Source organism: Salvelinus sp. IW2-2015, unplaced genomic scaffold, assembly GCF_002910315.2.
Source record: "Salvelinus sp. IW2-2015 unplaced genomic scaffold, ASM291031v2 Un_scaffold3100, whole genome shotgun sequence".
NCBI classification, from domain to species: domain Eukaryota; kingdom Metazoa; phylum Chordata; class Actinopteri; order Salmoniformes; family Salmonidae; genus Salvelinus; species Salvelinus sp. IW2-2015.
In genome coordinates this window covers 29,246-50,502 of record NW_019944391.1, presented here as the reverse complement: position 1 = coordinate 50,502, position 21,257 = coordinate 29,246, and the positions used below count along the sequence as shown (strand labels likewise).

Here is a 21,257-nt window from a genome sequence, read left to right as displayed (position 1 = left end):
GGATATCTTTAGTTTGTTCTCAAAACAAGGTCTGGGTGTACTGCCAATTTGCAGCTACTGATAAGAGGATTGGTTCAGTCAACCACTTGCATGAACACAGAAATTGGTTTATAGAACAGCACATGAATTGAACACAGCAATTAGTTTCAAGAAAATCACAAACCTTAAAATTCCCATTGTAACACTATTCTCAATTTAATCTTGTCTTTACTAATATGTAAAATTTGTTTAGACTTAGAATGGCTCATTCTCAGGAACAGGGGCAGTGGAAAAAAAGCACTGGAATAGGGAATGGAGGCCACTTTCCCCCGGATAGGCTACTGCGGTTTTATAGTGGATCATGTGTTTAATAGCAGCTGAGAAATAAATATAGTAGCAGCTGGGATCCTCCTCTTTTTAGTGACAACCATCAAAACTCTTCTTTCACACAGGATTGCATATATAAAAATGTATGGGCTTATTAAGAAAGCACTTGGCCTATTTCACTCCAGGCATCAACCACTGTTTGAGGAGCATGCAGCTTCTTGCTGCGCGACAGGTGATATTCCATCCAAACTCTGTATGCCATGGGCTCTCCAACCCTGTTCCTGCAGCTACCCAGTACTCTGTATGCCATGGGCTCCCCAACCCTGTTCCTGCAGCTACCCGGTGCTTAATTTGGGAAACCAAGTGAAATCTGTTCGGTAACATTGATACCAACATGGTTTCACAATGAAACATACTGTATATTATTAAACTGTTGACTACCTCCCTCTCTGCACCCTCGAGAACAGAACAAAAGAGAGAGAGGAGGAGATGAAAATGCTCGGTTGTGAGATTCTCAGATCAAATCAAACTTTATTTGCCACATGCGCTGAATACAACAAGTGTAGACTTTACCGTTTAGAGTTGAAGTCGGAAGTTTACATACACCTTAGCCAAATACATTTAAACTCAGTTTTCCTGAAATTTAATCCTAGTAAAAATTCCCTGTCTTAGGTCAGTTAGGATCACCATTTTATTTTAAGAATGTCAAATGTCAGAATAATAGTAGAGAGAATGATTTATTTCAGCTTTTTTTTTTTTTCATCACATTCCCAGTGGGTCAGAAGTTTACATACGCTCAATTAGTATTTGGTAGCACTGCCTTTAAATTGTTTAACTTGGGTTAAACGTTTCGGGTAGCCTTCCACAACCTTCCCACAATAAGTTGGGTGAATTTTGGCCCATTTCTCCTGACAGAGCTGGTGCAACTGAATCAGGTTTGTAGGCATCCTTGCTCGCATAAGCTTTTTCAGTTCTGCCCATACATTTTCTAGAGGATTGAGGTCAGGGCTTTGTGATGGCCACTCCAATACCTTGACTTTGTTGTCCTTAAGTCATTTTGCCACGACTTTGGAAGTATGCTTGGGGTCATTGTCTATTTGGAAGACCCATTTGCGACCAAGCTTTAACTTCCTGACTGATGTCTTGAGATGTTGCTTCAATGTATCCACATAATTTTCCTTCCTCGTGAAGCCATCTATTTTGTGAAGTGCACCAGTCCCTCCTGCAGCAAAGCACCCCCACAACATGATGCTGCCACCTCCGTGCTTCATGGTTGGGATGGTGTTCTTCGGTTGCAATCCTCCCCATTTTTCCTCCAAACAAAAATATGGTTATTGAGGCCAAAAGTTCTATTTTTGTTTCATCAGCCCAGAGGACATTTCTCCAAAAAGTACGATCTTTGTCCCCATGTGCAGTTGCAAACAGTAGTCTGGCTTTTTTAATGGTGGTTTTGGAGCAGTGGCTTCTTCCTTGCTGAGCGGCCTTTCAGGTTATGTCGATATAGGACTCGTTTTACTGTGGATATAGATACTGTTGTACCTGTTTCCTCCAGCATCTTCACAAGGTCCTTTGCTGTTGTTCTGGGATTGATTTGCACTTTTCGCACCAAAATACATTCATCTCTAGGAGACAGAATGCGTCTTCTTCGTGAGTGGTGTGACGGCTGCGTGGTCCCATGGTGTTTATACTTGCGTGCTATTGTTCGTACAGATGAACGTCGTACCATCGGACGTTTGGAAATTGCTCCCAAGGATGAAACAGACTTGTGGAGGTCTCCAATTTCTTTCTGAGGTCTTGGCTGATTTCTTTCGATTTTCCCATGATGTCAAGCAAAGAGGCACTGAGTTTGAAGTTAGGCCTTGAAATACATCCACAGATACACCTCCAATTGACTCAAATGAGGTAAACTAGCCTATCAGAAGCTTCTAAAGCCATGACATTATTTTCTGGAATTTTCCAAGCTGTTTCAAGGCACAGTCAACTTAGTGTATATAAACTTCTGACCCACTGAAATTGTGATACAGTGAAATAATCTGTCTGTAAACAATTGTTGGACAAATTACTTGTGTCATGCACAAAGTAGATGTCCTAACCGACTTGCCAAAACTATAGTTTGTTAACAAGAAATTTGTGGAGTGGTTGAAAAACGAGTTTGAATGACTCCAACCTAAGTGTATGTAAACTTCTGACTTCAACTGTAGGTGGGGGCGAAGTGACTATGCATAGGTAACAAACAAACAGCGAGTAGCAGCAGTGTACAAGTGGGGGGGGTCAATGTAAATTGCTTGCTGACGATCTTCTCCACTTTGGTGTCCTTGGCAGTCTCTAGGGCTGGCATGGAGGTCAAAGGGTACACGGTGACAATGTCCTGAACCAGCTGCACGTGCCCTGGTTTCAACAGAAATTGTCCTTTTGTGTTTGTGTGTCTGAAAGCATGTCTTGTGTCTTATGTTATCTGTTTCAGACTGAGCACCTATTTGTTTATGTGTTATCCCTCTCCTATGGTAATTCTTTGGAGAGTTTAGTGCATATTTTGCATGAGTAACATGATGATATAAAACAGAAAGATACTGACCGAGTACTTTCACACTTTCATTTGAGGCTTTTATTGAACAACAATAACCATGAACACAAACTCTTGCTCTAAAACATTAAAGATCCTATCTCTATCTATGTTTTCTAACATGCTAGTCTGCTATCCTTGGTACAATTATTTTTATTATGTGTTTTTTTTGTTTATTTTTTTGTTTGTTGGTATTTTACAAATGTTCCATCCCAAGAATAAATCACTTTTCTCCCTGGTAAAACGGTATTTCCAACCAAAACCGGAAGAATAATTCTAATGCATATAAAACCATCAGACAGAGCCATGTCAGAAAAAAGGAGCAGGGCCCATAGCTGCGGGAAGTAGTGGTGCTGAGGGCACCCCCTGAAAAATATTAATAATACAAATAAAAACATTTATTTTTTCTTTTCACAATCAATAGTGCATTTTTTTACGTCATCACTGCGAGCCGTGACAGCCGCAGTTTACTTGTGAAGATAACTTTAGTGCCGCCCTAAAAAACCCTATTCAAATTCGACACAAACCTTCAAATAGGAATATAATGACACATTATATAAACTCTTTGAAGTGTAATTTAGAGGTGATAAGTTGGACAAATCGGGTGAAAAAAGCAGTTTCCCCACACAACATATCTTCCCTTTTCACGTTCACTCAGTAGCCTTCGCTTCCCCCTCTACCAATTTTTAAAAGACCCGGTTGGAGCTCCATTGCCTTATTCAATCATGGAGAGACGGGCAGCGTGAAGGTCTCGTCATTGATTTTGCTGGAACGGTGAGCAATTGTGCTTTACAATGGTATTAATATTACAGTTGACCTGGAAGTATAAAAAATGTTGGCCGCTAAAATAAGGTAAAATGTACGGAACGCTGATGTACGGAAGTTCGCTAGCTACCATTACTTACGGGCCCTTCCCAACAATGCAGAGAGAAGGGAAATAGAGAAATAGCAGAAAAGTAAAACACGTAATAAAAGTCATAATAAATACAAAATGAGCCACGATAACTTGGTTATATACAACTACCGAGTCGATGTGCAGTTGTACGATGTAGTTGAGGTAGCTACAGTGTGTACATAGAACTAGTATTAAACTAGTATTACTAGTATTAAAGTGACAGATAATAAACAGTAGCAGCAGCGTATGAGTCAACAAAGTTAGTGCAAAAAGGGTTAATTTAGATTGTTAATTCGTCTGTGTAGCTATTTGGTTTACTAACTATTTAGCAGTCTTACAGCTTGGGGGTAAAAGCTGTTCATGGTCCCCTTGGTTTCAGACTTGGTGCATCGGTACCGCTTGCCGTGCGGTAGCAGAGAGAACAGTCTATGACTAGGGTGGCTGGAGTCTTTGGCAATTATTAGGGCCTTCCTCTGACACTGCCTGGTATAGATGTCCCGGATGGCAGGAAGCTTGGCTCCAGTGATGTACTGGGCTGTACGCACTACCCTCTGTAGCGCCTTGCGGTTGGAGGCCGAGCAGTTGCCATACCAGGCGGTGATGCAACCAGTCAGGATGCTCTAGATGGTGCAGCTGTAGAATTGTGAGGATCTGAGGACCCATACCCATGTCTCTTGAGGGGGAATAGGCGTTGTCGTGCCCTCTTCACGGCTGTCTTGGTGTGTTTGGACCATGATAGTTTGTTGGTGATGTAGAAGCTTGAAGCTCTCAACCTGCTCCACTACAGCCCCGCTGATGAGAATGAGGATTGCATAACCTTACCACCTGGATTGGATCCAGTTACAGAGGGAGGTGTTTAGTCCCGTGGTCCTTAGCTTAGTGATGCGCATTGAGGGCACTCTTGTGTTGAACGCTGAGCTGTAGTCAATGAATAGCATTCTCACGTAGGTGTTCCTTTTGTCCAGGTGGAAAGGGCAGTGTTGATTGCAATAGAGATTGTGTCATCTGGGAGCAGTAAGCAAAGTGATAAAGTGAAGGGTGCTATGGTAGACGCATCCAAAGGTTTAAGAGTAGTGGCTGCTGCGTTCCGATAAACGGTGTCACCATGGTTGATTGTACAATCTGCTTCCTTCTGTTTAGGGAGAGGCATGGTCTATAGTATTTCTATAACAGAAGCCTAGTTTAAATCTCAGCTTCTTAACTCGCTCATCCGTATGTTTTTTAAACGTCTAATTATTGTCAATTCAAAAGCCCAGATATTTATAGGCGGGAACCTGCTCGATGAAAGAACCATTCAATGCATAAATGTGTAAGCCATCTGAAATATTTCTACGAGAATTAGACATTAAACTACCAATTTTTAAATCAACAAGAACTTTCTGCAAGATGACAAAATCAGATTGCAGCTCCAACATAGCCTGGTCAGACATAGGGGCAAAAGCATACATAATTGCAGATTAATGTTATAGGTTTTTAAAATAATTTATATCAGTAGTAACGAGGACTGGTCCCAAAATCTACCCTTTTGGGACACCTTCAGTAATATTAAGGTAACTTGACACCATCAGAAAGCACGTAGTGTCCTGTCTGACAGATGGTTCCCAAACCACTTGCAAGACGAGTAGGGAATGGTTGACAGTGTCAAAGGCCTTGGATAGGTCTATAAATATGGCAGCACAGTGATTCCTATGATCTAAGCAATTGAATATATAATTTAAGACAATCGTAGCTGCTGAAACAGTGCTACTGTATGTCCAGGTCTAAAACCAGGCTGGTACACAATAAAATAATTTGACGTTAAAAAAGTTCTTGGCTGAGAGTTTGCCAGTTATTCTAATATTTTTGCAACGCAAGATCATTTCTTAACTGTCTGTCCTCGGTTGCAACACTCACTACGAGTTCCAAACTGCCTCTGGAAGCAACGTCAGCACAAGAACTGTTCGTCGGGAGCTTCATGAAATTAGTTTCCATGGCCGAGCAGCCACACACAAGCCTAAGATCACCATGCACAATGCCAAGTGTCGGCTGGAGTGGTGTAAAGCTTGCCGCCATTGGACTCTGGAGCAGTGGAAACGCGTTTTATGGCGTGATGATTCACGCTTCACCATCTGGCAGTCCGACGGACAAATCTGGGTTTGTCGGATGCCAAAAGAACGCTACCGGACCCAACTGTAAAGTTTGGTGGAGGAGGAATAATGATCTGAGGCTGTGTTTCATGATTCGGTCTAGGCTCCTTAGTTCCAGTGAAGGGGAATCTTAACACTACAGCATACAGCATGACATTCTAGATGATTATGTGCTTCCAACTTGGGAAGGAATGTTCCAACATCTAGTGGACAGCCTTCCCAGAAGAGTGGAGGCTGGTATAGCAGCAAAGGGCGGGACCAACTCCATATTAATGTCCATGCTCTGGGAATGAGATATTTGACGAGCAGGTGTCCACATACATTTGGGCCATGTATCTCCATGGGGCGGGTTGATATAGGTGAGGGGTGACGGGTATGTCCTCTCCATAGCAACCAGCTAGTGTTAAAGCCTATAGAGTCACACACTCATTTGGAATAAAAAAACATTAAAACTGTCCAAGCTGGTATGATGTATTGTCTGTACCTGTGTTAAAATGTTCCGATGTGTGCGTCTGTGTAGATGCGTGAGCCTGTACGTGTGCACTTCTGTTTGTGTCTGTGCGTGTACACTTGTGTATATGAAAGTGTCACGTTCCTGACCTTGTTTTCCTTTTGTATAGTTGTGTTTAGTGGGTCAGGACGTGAGCTGGGTGGGCAGTCTGTGTTGTTTGTTCTATGTTAAGTGTCAGTGTTAATTGACCTTGTATGGCTCTCAATCAGAGGCAGGTGTTTGACGTTTTCCTCTGATTGAGAACCATATATAGGTAGGTTGTTTCACATTGTTTGTTGTGGGTGGTTGTCTCCTGTGTCCGTATATGTTACCACACGGGACTGTATCGTTTGTTTGTAGTCTGTACCTGTTTGTGCGTTCTTCGTTATATGTAAGTTCACATGTTTTAGGTCAGTCTACGTCGTTTGTTATTTTGTTAATTATCGAGTGTTATTTCGTGTTTCGTCGTTTGTTTAAATAAATCATTATGTCAACATTTCACGCTGCGCTTTGGTCCAATCCCTACTCCTCCTCTTCAGACGAAGAGGAGGAGAACGACCGTTACAGAAAGTCTGTCTTTTATTGTATGTTTCTGAGTTTCAGGCAGAGCACCTATTTGTTTGTGCGTTATCCCTCTTAGCTAGGTCGTTCCATAAATAGTGCCTTTTTGGTAGTATAATTTTTTAAAAGAATATAGGCTCTATTCAATCCGAATCACAGAAGTTCAGCTTTACAGAGTGATTGAAATTTAAAGGAAATGTTCCCACTTTAGTGGAGACTGCATCCAGTGTCAGCGCTGTATATGTTGTCTCAATTGAAAAACTACATTTACATTTCTGGTGCAATATCTTTACAGATTGAATAAAGCCCCTATTTATTTCATAAAAAGCACATTAAATGTTATAATCAAACATCTCCAGAGCTTAAATTAAGAAAAATAACTCTAAAAAGGTGACAATTAAAGTAACAGAGTTGACCGTAACAGGGTATGACAACTTCCTATTACAATCAGCCAAACTTCTCTTGTGAAAGGGGTAATGGAAGCTTGTTGTGTGCAACCGGGAGGGGCATTTGAATGCAAGCTTAACAAAACATTGGAACTTACAACATTTCCAGCCCATCCATCCATGGCTAACAGGGTTGATGTGTTGCTGTATTCTTAACACACTCAGTTTCCCACCTGTCACGCCCTGGCCTTAGTATTCTTTGTTTTCTTGATTATTTTAGTTAGGTCAGCGGGTGACATGGGGAATGTATGTGTTTTTGTATTGTCTAGGGGTTTTGTATGGTATATGGGTCAGTGTCTTGTCTAGGTGTTTGTATGTCTATGGCTGCCTAGATTGGTTCTCAATTAGAGGCAGCTGTGGTTCATTGTCTCTGATTGAGAGCCATATTTAAGGCAGTCATAGGCATTGGGGTTTTGTGGGTAATTGTCTATGTTGAACGTTTGTTGCTTGTGTATGCACCTACGTCGTTAGCTTTACGGTTGTTTTTGTTTAGTTTGTTATCAGTGTTCGTTTCGTGTTTTTTCCTTTCTCTAAATAAAGGAGAATGTATTTTGCACACGCTGCGCCTTGGTCCTCTCTCTCACCCATAGACGATCGTGACCACACAAAATTGCAACAGAAAAAATAGTAGAACCAGCTCACCTGCTTTTACACTATGATTTGACTATTACACAGAACAAAAATATAAACCCAACATGTAAAGTGTTGGTCCTATCTTTCATGAGCTGAAATAAAAGATCCCAGAAATGTTCAATATGCACAAAAAGCTTGTTTCTGTTATGCTGGTGAATGAGGACCCAAAAGCGACGTAATAGTAACAGAGTCTTTATTCCAGTATTAAACAAATAATGATTCTCCTGGATATTATCAATGGTCAATCCAAAACAGGAAACTGAAATCCTCTCGTCAATAGAGAGGAACGACTGGAGACRCGACCACAGACTGCAGGTCGCTTCAGGAAGGCACTGGCCGTAGCTGACATAGACACCTGCTCACACGCAGCATCTGAAGAAGGCAAAGAACACGACAGGGCGGAACAAGGACACAGGAACAGCAAACATCAAACAAGAATCCGACAAGGACAGAAGCGGAAAACAGAGGGAGAAATAGGGACTCTAATCAGAGGGCAAAATAGGGGACAGGTGTGAAAGAGTAAATGAGGTCGTTAGGAGAATGAGAAACAGCTGGGAGCAGGAACGGAACGATAGAGAGAGAGAGAGGGAAAGAACCTAATAAGACCAGCAGAGGGAAGCACAGGGACAAGACATGATCAAAGACAAAACATGACAGTTTCTCTCAAATTTGGTACACACATTTGCTTACATCCCTGTTAGTGAGCATTTCTCATTTGCCAAGATAATCCATCCACCTGACAAGTATGGCATATCAAGAAGCTGATTAAACAGCATGATCATTACACAGGTGCACCTAAAAAGGCCACTAAAAATATGCAGTTTTGGCAAACACAATGTCACAGATGTCTCAAGTTGAGGGTGTGTGCAATTGGCATGCTGACTGCAGGAATTTCCACCTGAGCGGTTGACAGAGAATTTAATGTTAATTTCTCTACAATAAGCAGCCTCCAATGTCATTTTAGAGAATTTGGCAGTACGTCCAACCAGGCTCAAAACCGCAGACCCAGCGCATGGGCGAGCGGTTTGCTTATGTCAACGTTGTGAACAGAGTGCCCCATGGTGGCTGTGGGGTTATGGTATGGGCAGGCATAAGCTATGGTTAACAAACACAACTGCATTTTATTGATGGCAATTTGAAGGCACAGAAATACCGGCCCATTTTTTTTAAGGTACAGTATCTGTGACCAACATATGCATATCTGTTATCTGTATTCCCATGTGAAATCCATAGATTAGGGCCTAATGCATTTATTTCAGTTGACTTGTTTCCTCATATGAACTGTAAAATCTTGGTAATTGTTGGATTTATATTTTTGTTCAGTTTATACTAGATGTGTTACCATATTAACACAAGAGTTCTAGAACCCACAATATTAAAGTTGATCTTTAATATATCTTCCTTGTTCAGGGGCAGAACAACAGATATGTACCTTGTCAGCTCAGGGATTCAATCCACCAACATTTGAATTACTGGCCAAATGCTCTAACCACTGAGCTACCTGCACACTGGTGAAMACTTGGGGGAAACTTAGAGAGTTTAGTAATAATCCATTTAGTATAAAGGAAAATAAACAAAAAAAGGTGGTCCTCCAACCCTGGAAGCATACATTTTGCAGAAAGTGCTACGCTCAAATCAATTTAAATTATACCTGGACGTAAGCAGCATTACACCGTGAGAGGCTAGCGCTGTTCATTGTAAAATGACGCTATTTTTCTGTTTTCAAGAATGACACATGGGTCACACCAGAGAACATTTGGTAAAGTGGCTTGCGCTCTGCTCACGCTGGCGTAAAAACAAAATCTGTGTCCAGTGTAGCAGCTAAAAACCTAGAGTTTCGCCAAGCCCCAGTGTAGCTCCCATGTGAGGGGGAGAGGGTGGTAAAGGAGGTAAATTGTGATTGAAGCCATGTGAGAAATGAATCATGTTTGACCTGTAACTTGTTTTGAGTGCAGATGGATTTACCCTACCTCCACATTTACATTTACATTTAAGTCATTTAGCAGACGCTCTTATCCAGAGCGACTTACAAATTGGTGCATTCACCTTATGATATCCAGTGGAACAACCACTTTACAATAGTGCATCTAACTCTTKKRRGGGGGGGGGGGGGGGGTTAGAAGGATTACTTTATCCTATCCTAGGTATTCCTTAAAGAGGTGGGGTTTCAGGTGTCTCCGGAAGGTGGTGATTGACTCCGCTGACCTGGCGTCGTGAGGGAGTTTGTTCCACCATTGGGGTGCCAGAGCAGCGAACAGTTTTGACTGGGCTGAGCGGGAACTGTACTTCCTCAGAGGTAGGGAGGCGAGCAGTCCAGAGCCTGTCTCTTATACACATCTAGATGTGTATAAGAGACAGGGGTCGTACTCTGCGAATGTTGTAGAGCATGAACCTACAGGAACGGGTCACCGCCTTGATGTTAGTTGAGAACGACAGGGTGTTGTCCAGGATCACGCCAAGGTTCTTAGCACTCTGGGAGGAGGACACAATGGAGTTGTCAACCGTGATGGCRAGATCATGGAACGGGCAGTCCTTCCCCGGGAGGAAGAGCAGCTCCGTCTTGCCGAGGTTCAGCTTGAGGTGGTGATCCGTCATCTACACTGATATGTCTGCCAGACATGCAGAGATGCGATTCGCCACCTGGTTATCAGAAGGGGGAAAGGAGAAGATTAATTGTGTGTCGTCTGCATAGCAATGATAGGAGAGACCAGAATGTTGATATTGCTGAACAGGAATAAGATGCATGACAGGGCCAGCAGGAAGAAGATACAGATAAATCTGGTAACTGTTTGCCCTATAAGTGTTTGCACATGTGCATAAATAGAGCAGAACTAGAAAATCTGCATTCATTTAGCATAGCAGGCTTCACAAAGATGGCGCCAAAGAACATGGCTGACGTTTTACATTCTCCCAACCAATTGTGCAATTTTTTTTGTGTTTTATGTAACTTGTTTTTTTACTTATTGTGTACATAATGTTTCTGCTACTGTCTCTTACGACCGAAAATAACTTACCGCGAACAGGAAGAAACTTTTTCCTTTAAAAACTTTTTAGGGCTAGGCCCCTTTTTTCTCGATTTCCCCTGAATGACATACCCAAAGTAAACTGCCTGTTGCTCAGGCCCTGAAGCCAGGATATGCATATAATTGGTACCATTGGAATAAAAACACTTTGAAGTTTGTAGAAATGTTAAAATAATGTAAGAGAATATCACACAATAGATACGGTAGGAGAAAATCCAAAAGAATAACCAACCAGAATTTCTGTTTTGAGAGACCATGCTCTTACAATGGCAAGTATAAGGGCATACTCAATTCTAGCTCCCATGATGCAATTCCTATGGCATCCACAGGGTGCCAGCAGTCAATATTTAAGGTTTCAGGCTTGTAACATCCAAAACGAATAAGAAATATCAGTTTTAGTACAGGGACACAGTCTTGGAAATTTGTGTTTGCATGCGTGATGAAGACAGGACGCACCTGCTAAAAAAACGGTTTCCTATTGAACATACTTCTTTCCGTAAGAAATATTATAGTTTGATTACATTTTAGGGTATTTGAGGAGTACAGAGAAATGTATTTTGACTTGTTGAAACAAAGTTTAAGGGTAGATATTCGGATTCTTTCTCTGCATGTTGAACGAGTGGATTACTCAAATCGATGGCGCCAACTAAACTGACTTTTTGGGATATGAAGAAGGATTTTATCTAACAAAACAACACTACATGTTATAGCTGGGACCCTTTGGATGACAAATCAGAGGAAGATTTTCAAAAAGCAAGTGAATATTTAAATCGCTATTTATGAATTTATGAAACCTGTGCCGGTGGAAAAATATTTTGATGTGGGGCGCCGTCCTCAAACAATCGCATGGCATGTTTTCGCTGTAATAGCTACTGTAATTGGACAGTGCAGTTATATTAACAATAATTTAAGCTTTCAACCGATATGACAATTGTATGTACCTACATTAAAAAATATATATATTTCAACTTTTTTTAACCAGGTAGGCTAGTTGAGAACAAGTTCTCATTTACAACTGCGACCTGGCCAAGATAAAGCAAAGCAGTGCAACACAAACAACAACACAGAGTTACACATGGAATAAACAAGCGTACAGTCAATAACACAATAGAAAAAAAAGAAAGTCTATATACAGTGTGTGCAAATGGCGTGAGGAGGTAAGGCAATAAATAGGCCATAGTAGCAAGTAATTACAATTTAGCAAATTAACACTGGAGTGATAGATGTGCAGATGATGATGTGCAAGTAGAAATACAAGTGTTTTTTTATTTAATTTTTATTTCACCTTAATTTAACCAGGTAGGCTAGTTGAGAACAAGTTCTCATTTACAACTGCGACCTGGCCAAGATAAAGCAAAGCAGTGTGACACCGACAACAACACAGAGTTACACATGGAGTAAACAATAAACAAGCCAATAACACAATAAACAAGTCAATGACACAGTAGAAAAAAGAAAGTCTATATACAGTGTGTGCAAAAGGCATAAGGAGGTAGGCAATAAATAGGCCATAGGAGTGAATAATTTCAATTTAGCAGATTAACACTGGAGTGATAAATGAGCAGATGATGATGTGCAAGTAGAGATACAGGTGTGCAAAAGAGCAGAAAAGTAAATAAAATAAAAACAGTATTGGGATGAGGTAGGTAGATTGGGTGGGCAATTTACAGATGGACTATGTACAGCTGCAGCGATCAGTTAGCTGCTCAGATAGTTGATGTTTAAAGTTGGTGAGGGAAATAAAAGTCTCCAACTTCAGCGATTTTTGCAATTCGTTCCAGTCACTGGCAGCAGAGAACTGGAAGGAAAGGCGGCCAAATGAGGTGGCTTTGGGGATGATCAGTGAGATATACCTGCTGGAACGTGTGCTACGGGTGGGTGTTGTTATCGTGACCAGTGAACTGAGATAAGGTGGAGCTTTACCTAGCATAGACTTATAGATGACCTGGAGCCATTGGGTCTGGCGACGAATATGTAGCGAGGGCCAGCCGATTAGAGCATACAGGTCGCAGTGGTGGGTGGTATAAGGTGTTTTAGTAACAAAACGGATGGCACTGTAATAGACTGCATCCAGCTTGCTGAGTAGAGTATTGGAAGCTATTTTGTAGATGACATCGCCGAAATCGAGGATCGGTAGGATAGTCAGTTTTACCAGGGTAAGTTTGGCGGCGTGAGTGAAGGAGGCTTTGTTGCGAAATAGAAAGCTGATTCTAGATTTGATTTTGGATTGGAGATGTTTAATATGAGTCTGGTTTACAGTCTAGCCAGACCTAGGTATTTGTAGTTGTCCACATATTCTAAGTCAGAACCGTCCAAAGTAGTGATGCTAGTCAGGCGGGCGGGTGCGGGCAGCGAACAGTTGAAAAGCATGCATTTAGTTTTACTAGCATTTAAGAGCAGGCCACAGAAAGAGTGTTGTATGACATTGAATCTCGTTTGGAGGTTTGTTAACACAGTGTCCAAAGAAGGGCCAGATGTATACAGAATGGTGTCGTCTGCGTAGAGGTGGATCAGGGAATCACCCGCAGCAAGAGTAACATTATTGATATATACAGAGAAAAAGTCGGCCCGAGAATTGAACCCTGTGGCACCACCATAGAGACTGCCAGAGGTCCGGACAACAGGCCCTCCGATTTGACACACTGAACTCTGTCTGAGAAGTAGTTGGTGAACCAGGCGAGGCAGTCATTTGAGAAACCAAGGCTGTTGAGTCTGCCGATAAGAATGTGGTGATTGACAGAGTCGAAAGCCTTGGCCAGGTTGATGAGTACAATCTTGGCCAGGCTGCACAGTACAATCTTTTATCATTGGCGGTTATGATATCGTTTAGTACCTTGAGCGTGGCTGAGGTGCCCCTGTGACCAGTTCAGAAACCGGATTGCACAGCGGAGAAAGTACGATGGGATTCAAAATGGTCAGTGATCTGTTTATTAACTTGGCTTTCGAAGATTTTAGAAAGGCAGGGCAGGATGGATATAGGTCTATAACAGTTTGGGTCTAGAGTGTCACCCCCTTTGAAGAGGGGAATGACCGCGGCAGCTTTCCAATCTTTGGGGATCTCAGACGATACGAAAGAGAGGTTGAACAGACTGGTAATAGAGGTTGAAACAATGACTGCGGATAATTTTAGAAGAGAGGGTCCAGATTGTCTAGCCCAGCTGATTTGTACGGGTCCAGGTTTTGCAGCTCTTTCAGAACATCTGCTATCTGGATTTGGATGAAGGAGAAGCTGGGAGGCTTAGGTGAGTAGCTGYGGGGGGTGCAGAGCTGTTGGCCTGGGTTGGGGTAGCCAGGAGGAAAGCATGGCCAGCCGTAGAGAAATGTTTATTGAAATTCTTGATTATCGTGGATTTGTCCGATGGTGACAGTGTTACCTAGCCTCAGTGCAGTGGGCAGCTGGGAGGAGGTGCTCTTGTTCTCTATGGACTTTACAGCGTCCCAAAACCTTTTGAAGTTAGAGCTACAGGATGCACATTTTTTTGTCCATGTTTACTTGATTAGGGTGTAAAACTTGATGGGTGAAGTCCAGAGCCAACTGAAGATATGTAGTATATATATGTATATATATATATATATATATATATATATATATATACTACATATCTTCAGTTGGCTCTGGACTTCAAAACTTGATGGGTGAAGTCCAGAGCCAACTGAAGATATGTAGTATATATAATATATATAATAATATATATATTATATATATATATATAATATATATTATATATATATTATATATGAAGAGAGAGAGAGAGAGAGAGAGAAGAGAGAGAGAGAGAGAGAGAGAGAGAAGAGAGAGAGAGAAGAGAGAGAGAGAGAGAGAGAGAGAGAGAGAGGAAGAGAAGAGAGAGAGAGAGAGAGAGAGGAGAGAGAGAGAGAGAAGAGAGAAGAGGAGAGAGAGAGAGAGAGAGAGAGAGAGAGAGAGAGAGAGAGCCAACCACACAAGTCAGAGTTAAATTATATATTCCATCTTTAATATATACAACGCATTCACCAAAGCCCTTTAATGACTCTCAGATCAATTCAGTGTCTATAAATGAATTCTCTGAGAGTCCTTACAAAACAATTCTTAGTTTCATTTATAGCCAAGATACACCCCTCTCAACTTACAAAGAATCCTTTACCCGAAAGAAGAGTATCCTATCGCTAGACAGCATCAGCTATAAATCATTGTTCAGTTTGATCTCCCAAGACAAGGTTTAAATCTCATGCTTGATACTTCACTGTCTACCAAAACATTACCTCATCCAATGGCATATATCAATTGTCATTTCTAGATACTCCCAAACCTGGACAAACTCAAAATCAGACAGTGAACCCCTTAGGTCAAATACTAGGTCAAGATAAGGGCAACCTCAGAGGGGACATACAATGGTTCCAAACACGGCCAAACTCCTTCCCCCTATGAGAAAAGTAGGGAGTGACTGGCGTACAGACATTATATGAGATAATTAACTGGTTCCCCAATTAATAACTCCATCCCATGGTTTAGGAATAGTTACAAACAACGTTCCCATAAGAAACCAACGTTCCACTCTGTCCTCCTCCCCTTCTGATATTCTACTTAGTACCACATGGTTTAACAGATACATTGACTTATGAAGACAAGCCTGACCTCTCCCCTCTCTGGCCCCAAGTTACCAATCCCTAGCTCAGAAGATTCTAATGACAAGTATCTCACAAGCATATGATGAAAATAACATCTTATCTATCTATGTTACTTAGCTAAATCTGATTCTGCCACGACAGACACCCTTTTAGTTGAAGTGCTGGGTGTCCTGTAATGGAATCCTCCTATGTATGATAGTTTTTGCCTGCCTCACTAACGATGCCTTTTTGCCTATTCCCTGTCTGTATTTTAGCAGATCGGATTTCCTGTTATCAACCTATTGCCTGATCTTCCGGACAACGTTACTAGCCTTTTCCCTGCCTGTACTGTTGCCTTTTTGGACCCTCTGTGTATGACCTTCTGCCTGCCCCTGGACCCAGCTACCTGCCTCCTCCTGTGGTCCTTTACAAATAAACATCCTGCGTTCGAAACCAACTCGGTCTCCCATTGCGTTCATTACATGTAGAGTTGATCAGGCTGTTTATTGTGGCCTGTGGAATGTTTTCCCACCTCTTCAATGGCTGTATGAATTTGCTGGGCATTGGCGGGAACTGGAACATGCGGTGGATGAATGACACGACAATGGGCCTCTGGATCTTGTCACGGTATCTCTATGCATTCAAATTACGATCGATAAAATGCAATTGTGTTTGTTGTCTGTATCTTATGCCTGCCCATACCATAACCCCACTGCCACCATGGGGTACTCTGTTCACAACGTTGACATCAGCAAACCGCTCGCCCACACGACGCCATACACACTGAAACCAGGATTCATCTGTGAAGGGCACACTTCGCCAGTGGCCATCGACGGTGAGCATTTGCCCACTGAAGCAGGTTACAACGCCAAACTGCAGTCTTGTCATGGTACCCTGGTATATGACACATATATGACACTTTATCATATATGCATTATCATATATGCATATATGCTTTAACTATACATTCATGTACATACTACCTCAATTGGGCCGACCAACCAGTGCTCCCGCGCATTGGTTAACCGGGCTATCAGCATTGTGTCCCACCACCCTCCACCCGCCAACCCCTCTTTTACGCTACTGCTACTCTCTGTTCATCATATATGCATAGTCACTTTAACCATATCTACATGCACATACGACCTCAATCAGCCTGATTAACCGGTGTCTGTATGTAGCCTCGCTACTTTTATAGCCTCGCTACTGTATATAGCCTGTCTTTTTACTGTTGTTTTATTTCTTTACTTACCTATTGTTCACCTAACACCTTTTTTGCACTATTGGTTAGAGCCTGTAAGTAAGCATTTCACTGTAAGTTCTAAACCTGTTGTATTCGGCGCACGTAACAAACTTTGATTTTATTTGATTAACAACACTATCAACAAGGCAGGTCCTACAGGCCCTGGATTTGTTGCACCTGGACTACTGTTCAGTCGTGTGGTCAGGTGCCACAAAGAGGGACTTGGGATAATTGCAGTTGGCTCAGAACAGGGCAGCACGGCTGGCCCTCTAAAAGTACATGGTGAGCTATCATTAACTACATGCATGTCAAACTCTCATGGCTCGAAGTGGAAGAGAGATTGACTTCATCATTACTTGTTTTTGTAAGAGATGTTGACATGCTGAAGGTACTGAGCTGTCTCTTTAAAATACTAGCACACAGCTCGAACACCCATGCATACCCCACAAAACATGCCACCAGAGGTCTCTTTACAGTCCCTAAGTCCAGAACAGACTATGGGAGGCACACAGTACTACATAGAGCAATGACTACATGGAACTCTATTCCACATCAGGTAACTGACGCAAGCAGTAGAATCAGATTTAAAAAGCAGGTAAAAATACACCTTATGGAACAGCTGGGACTGTGAAGTAACACAAACATAGGCACAGACACATGCATACACGCACATGATAACATAAGCACTATAAACATGTACACATGGGTTTTTGTAATTGTAGATATGTATAGTAGAGTAGTGGCCTGAGGGAACACAATGTGTTGCAAAAAGTGTTATGAAATGCAATGTCATGTAATATTTTTAATTGTTTATAACTGCTTTAATTTTGTCGGACCCCAGTAGCAGCAGCAGCTAATGGGGATCCATAATAACTACAATTACAAATGGCATTGTGTTGTGTGAAAAAAACTGCACATTAGAGTGGCCTTTTATTGTCCCCAGCACACGCTGCATCCATGCACCCGGAGCGCCAAGACTAGGACCAAAAGGCTCCTTAACAGCTTCTACCCCCAAGCCATAAGACTGCTGAACAGCTAATCAAGTGGCCACCTGGACTATTTACATTGACCCTGCCCCCCCCCCACCCTTTTTTTTACACTGCTGCTACTCGCTGTTTATTATCTATGCATATTCACTTTACCCCTACCTACTTGTACAAATGACCTCGACTAACCTGTATCCCCGCACATTGAATCGGTACCGGTACCCCCTGCGTATAGCCTCGTTATTGTGACTTACTTGTGTTACTTTAAATTTTTTACTTTAGTTTATTTGGTAAATATCTTCTTAACTCTTTCTTGATCTGCTTTGTTGATTAAGGGCTTGTAAGTAATCATTTCAAGGTAAGTGTTACGTGTTGTATTTGACACGTGACAAATATAGTTTGATTTGATTTGTAATGGTCGTGCTGTTAAATCAGCTTCTTGATATGCCACACCTGCCAGGTGGATGGATTATCTTGGCAAACGAGAAATGCTCACTAACAGGGATGTAAACAAATGTGCCAAAAAAATAGAGAAATAAGCTTTTTGTGCATCTGGAAAATTGCTGGGATGTTTATTTCAGCTCATGAAACATGGGACCAACACTTAACATGTTGCATTTATGTTTTTGCTCTGTGTACAGGAATCTTTCATGACATGTACCATGGATTGCTTTGATTCATTTATATATACTGTATAATGTAATCAGAATATTTTATATAAAGCCCAGGTAATATTGCAGTGACAGGCTAAAGTACGTCTCTACATATTAAAACTAACGACAGGTTTGATTCTATACAATATCCTCTTGCTCAGAAGATTCCAAATCAAGATTGTCCTTCATCAGCAAAGAGGCTCTGGGGTTGACAAATCTACAGAAATATTTACAACAAACATGTTTTACACAGAGTAACCAACACAAAATCATGGCCAAATATGCTGTTATTATAGCATTGTTTTTCATTATCAATAAATTCATGAAATATTATTACATAATATCATAAAATTCTGTATTCAAAGACTTATCATAATAAAAAATTATATTTAAACATTAAAACATTTAAACATACTCATCATATTTATGACAGCATACATCACATTCATCCTCACCCTTCACCAGCCCCTTGTCCCTCTCTCTCCTTTCAGACATCTACAGTTGCAGCAGTCCCACCGCCAGGACACTGGTCACCATCAAAGCAAACGACCCAATGGGGTCAGCAGAGGAGGCTGTAGAGGGGAACAAGTCATATCACCTGCTCTGGTATGAAGCTACGTCAGGTCAGTTTAGTGATCTCACAGATAAACCTTATCCTGCAATTCCAATGAAATTCCAGAGCAGTGTAAGGCACGAATTAAACCTTTGTATTTACACAAATTAGAGTGACTGAAATATCAGGTTTGCAACTTATTATCCAGGCTCAGAATATGGATACAAAGTAAAGGTACAATGCCAAGTCACAAGGTTCTAGATGTCTTACTTTACACAATACATTTATTTTGTTAACTTATACTGTATGTGTTATGTACTTAATCTTGGATACACTTAATCTTTTCATGAATCCTAACAGCAACATCAAGCTGTAACTAACCTCTCAGCTTGTGGACCACGGAGTCTTTCAGTCCGGTGATGTTATTGGTGGCAGTGCAAGTGTAGTTCCCAATGTGTAGCGCCTCCATCCTCTCTATGACGTACAGGGTGTTGTTAACACCCGTCTCTGTCCTGTTGAACATCCAGGTGAATGTAGCAGGAGGGATAGAGTCAGCCGAACAGCTCAGAGTTACCCTGTATCCTGTTGATGCTGCTAATGGTCCATCTATTGAAATGTTCTGGGGTCCAACTGCAACATGGTCAAATAAAATAATGATCAATGCTAAATAAACAAAATACTTATTCCGTGGGTCTATACACTACTGAAAAGCAAAGGCAAGCATTTTTTTTTCCCAACAGCAACATCCAGTGAGTTGGTAATTGACACAAGGTTGCCAAGCACAATCACAATCACTCCTGGAATTAGGATCTAGTAAGCAGTACTCACAGTTGACAGTCAGGTTGTGGGATGCTGTCCGGTTGCTGACAGGGTTGCTGACTAAACAGTCATACTCTCCGTTGTCAATGTGCTGAACAGGACTGAGATGGACTGTTCTGTTGTCTACAGAGAAGGTGATATTGTTGCTGGGACACAGAGGGAGGCCATCTTTGATCCACTGTATGCAGCTGATGTTGCCAGCAGCCTCACAAGTCAGGTTGGTGGAGCTTATGCCAGCTATCAGGGTGGCTGGGGGGCTATTGATGGTGGCAGCAGATAACAACACTGTAAAGAGGTTAACAGTATGGGGAGAGTAAGACAGGTACAGTACATTTGAATAATCTGTCTTAATGTATACAATTTTCATATTCATAGCTGAAAAAATGCCTTGGTGAGTCTAAGATACGGTGATGTGACTGCCAAGAATAGAACTGTGGCCCACCATAGACATCCAGAGTGGTAGCTCCTTGTAGCTCCAGAGCCCCGTCTGGTATGATGCTGACTCTGTATTCTCCTTGGTCCCTCAGGCCCAGGTTCCACAGCTCTAGAGAGCCAGTGGTTCTGTCCAGACTGATCCGGTCTTTGTGGTCAGCATTAGTTATGTTGACCGTAGTGGAGGTGATGATGTTGACCCTGTTGAAGGTCCAGCTCACTGAGACAAAAGGTTTGGCTGGTGGATTGAGGGTTGTGGTGAACTTCACTCTCCCTCCTATGGCTCCAGTCAATGGTCCTGGCGGTAACACACTCTGACCTACACACAGACCTGGGGAAGGAAATGTATTAATGTACACATAAGACGTAACAATACATGAAAATAAAAACAATACATTGAAATATTAAATTAAATTAAATTAAGGAAATGGGCTTATGTAAAAACCTTGCTTGTGAAATACACAAAATAATGTTTTTATTTCTAAGTCCAGTATAGATATGGCTAGTTAAATAGTTTCAGCAGGTAACATATTTGAATAACACCCTTCAAAACCCATTATGTTCTGCATGTTAATTGTAGCAATAGGCATACCTGATGTTAGAAACACAATGGCTGCTGTGAAAAGTGTATAGTCCATGGTGAAGGATGGCTCTGTCTAATGGAAGTACCTGTAGTGTTGACCAGACCATGTCCCTACTCCTTTTATATTCTTATACCCCTCCGCTTGTCCCCTCTGAAGACAAGGCCCGGCCCCCCACTCAGTGATACAGAACAGAAACTAGCTTTATGATATAGCTGTGTACACACATTACAATGCCCTCAGGGCATTTCCACTCTAAGAGGTTATTGGAGGTCATGTTGATGAGTGGAAAATAACAAACAATAGCTTTGTAGAGACTTCCTCTTTAGGTCTTTATCTGTACCATTTACCATTGAGACA

General features: G+C 41.7%; 1 protein-coding gene across 1 annotated transcript; it reads right to left on the bottom strand.

Moving 5' to 3' along the window:
* Positions 1-18,406: 18,406 nt before the first annotated feature.
* LOC111958539 (HEPACAM family member 2) lies at positions 18,407-21,031 on the bottom strand. The gene is made up of 6 exons (XM_023979793.3): positions 20,909-21,031; positions 20,327-20,647; positions 19,894-20,169; positions 19,447-19,695; positions 18,968-19,084; positions 18,407-18,729 (listed from the first exon to the last, which is right to left on the bottom strand). Exons 1-5 carry the CDS (start codon positions 20,952-20,954, stop codon positions 19,008-19,010), a joined length of 969 nt encoding a protein of 322 aa, XP_023835561.2. The 5' UTR covers positions 20,955-21,031; the 3' UTR covers positions 18,407-18,729; positions 18,968-19,007.
* Positions 21,032-21,257: the final 226 nt, after the last annotated feature.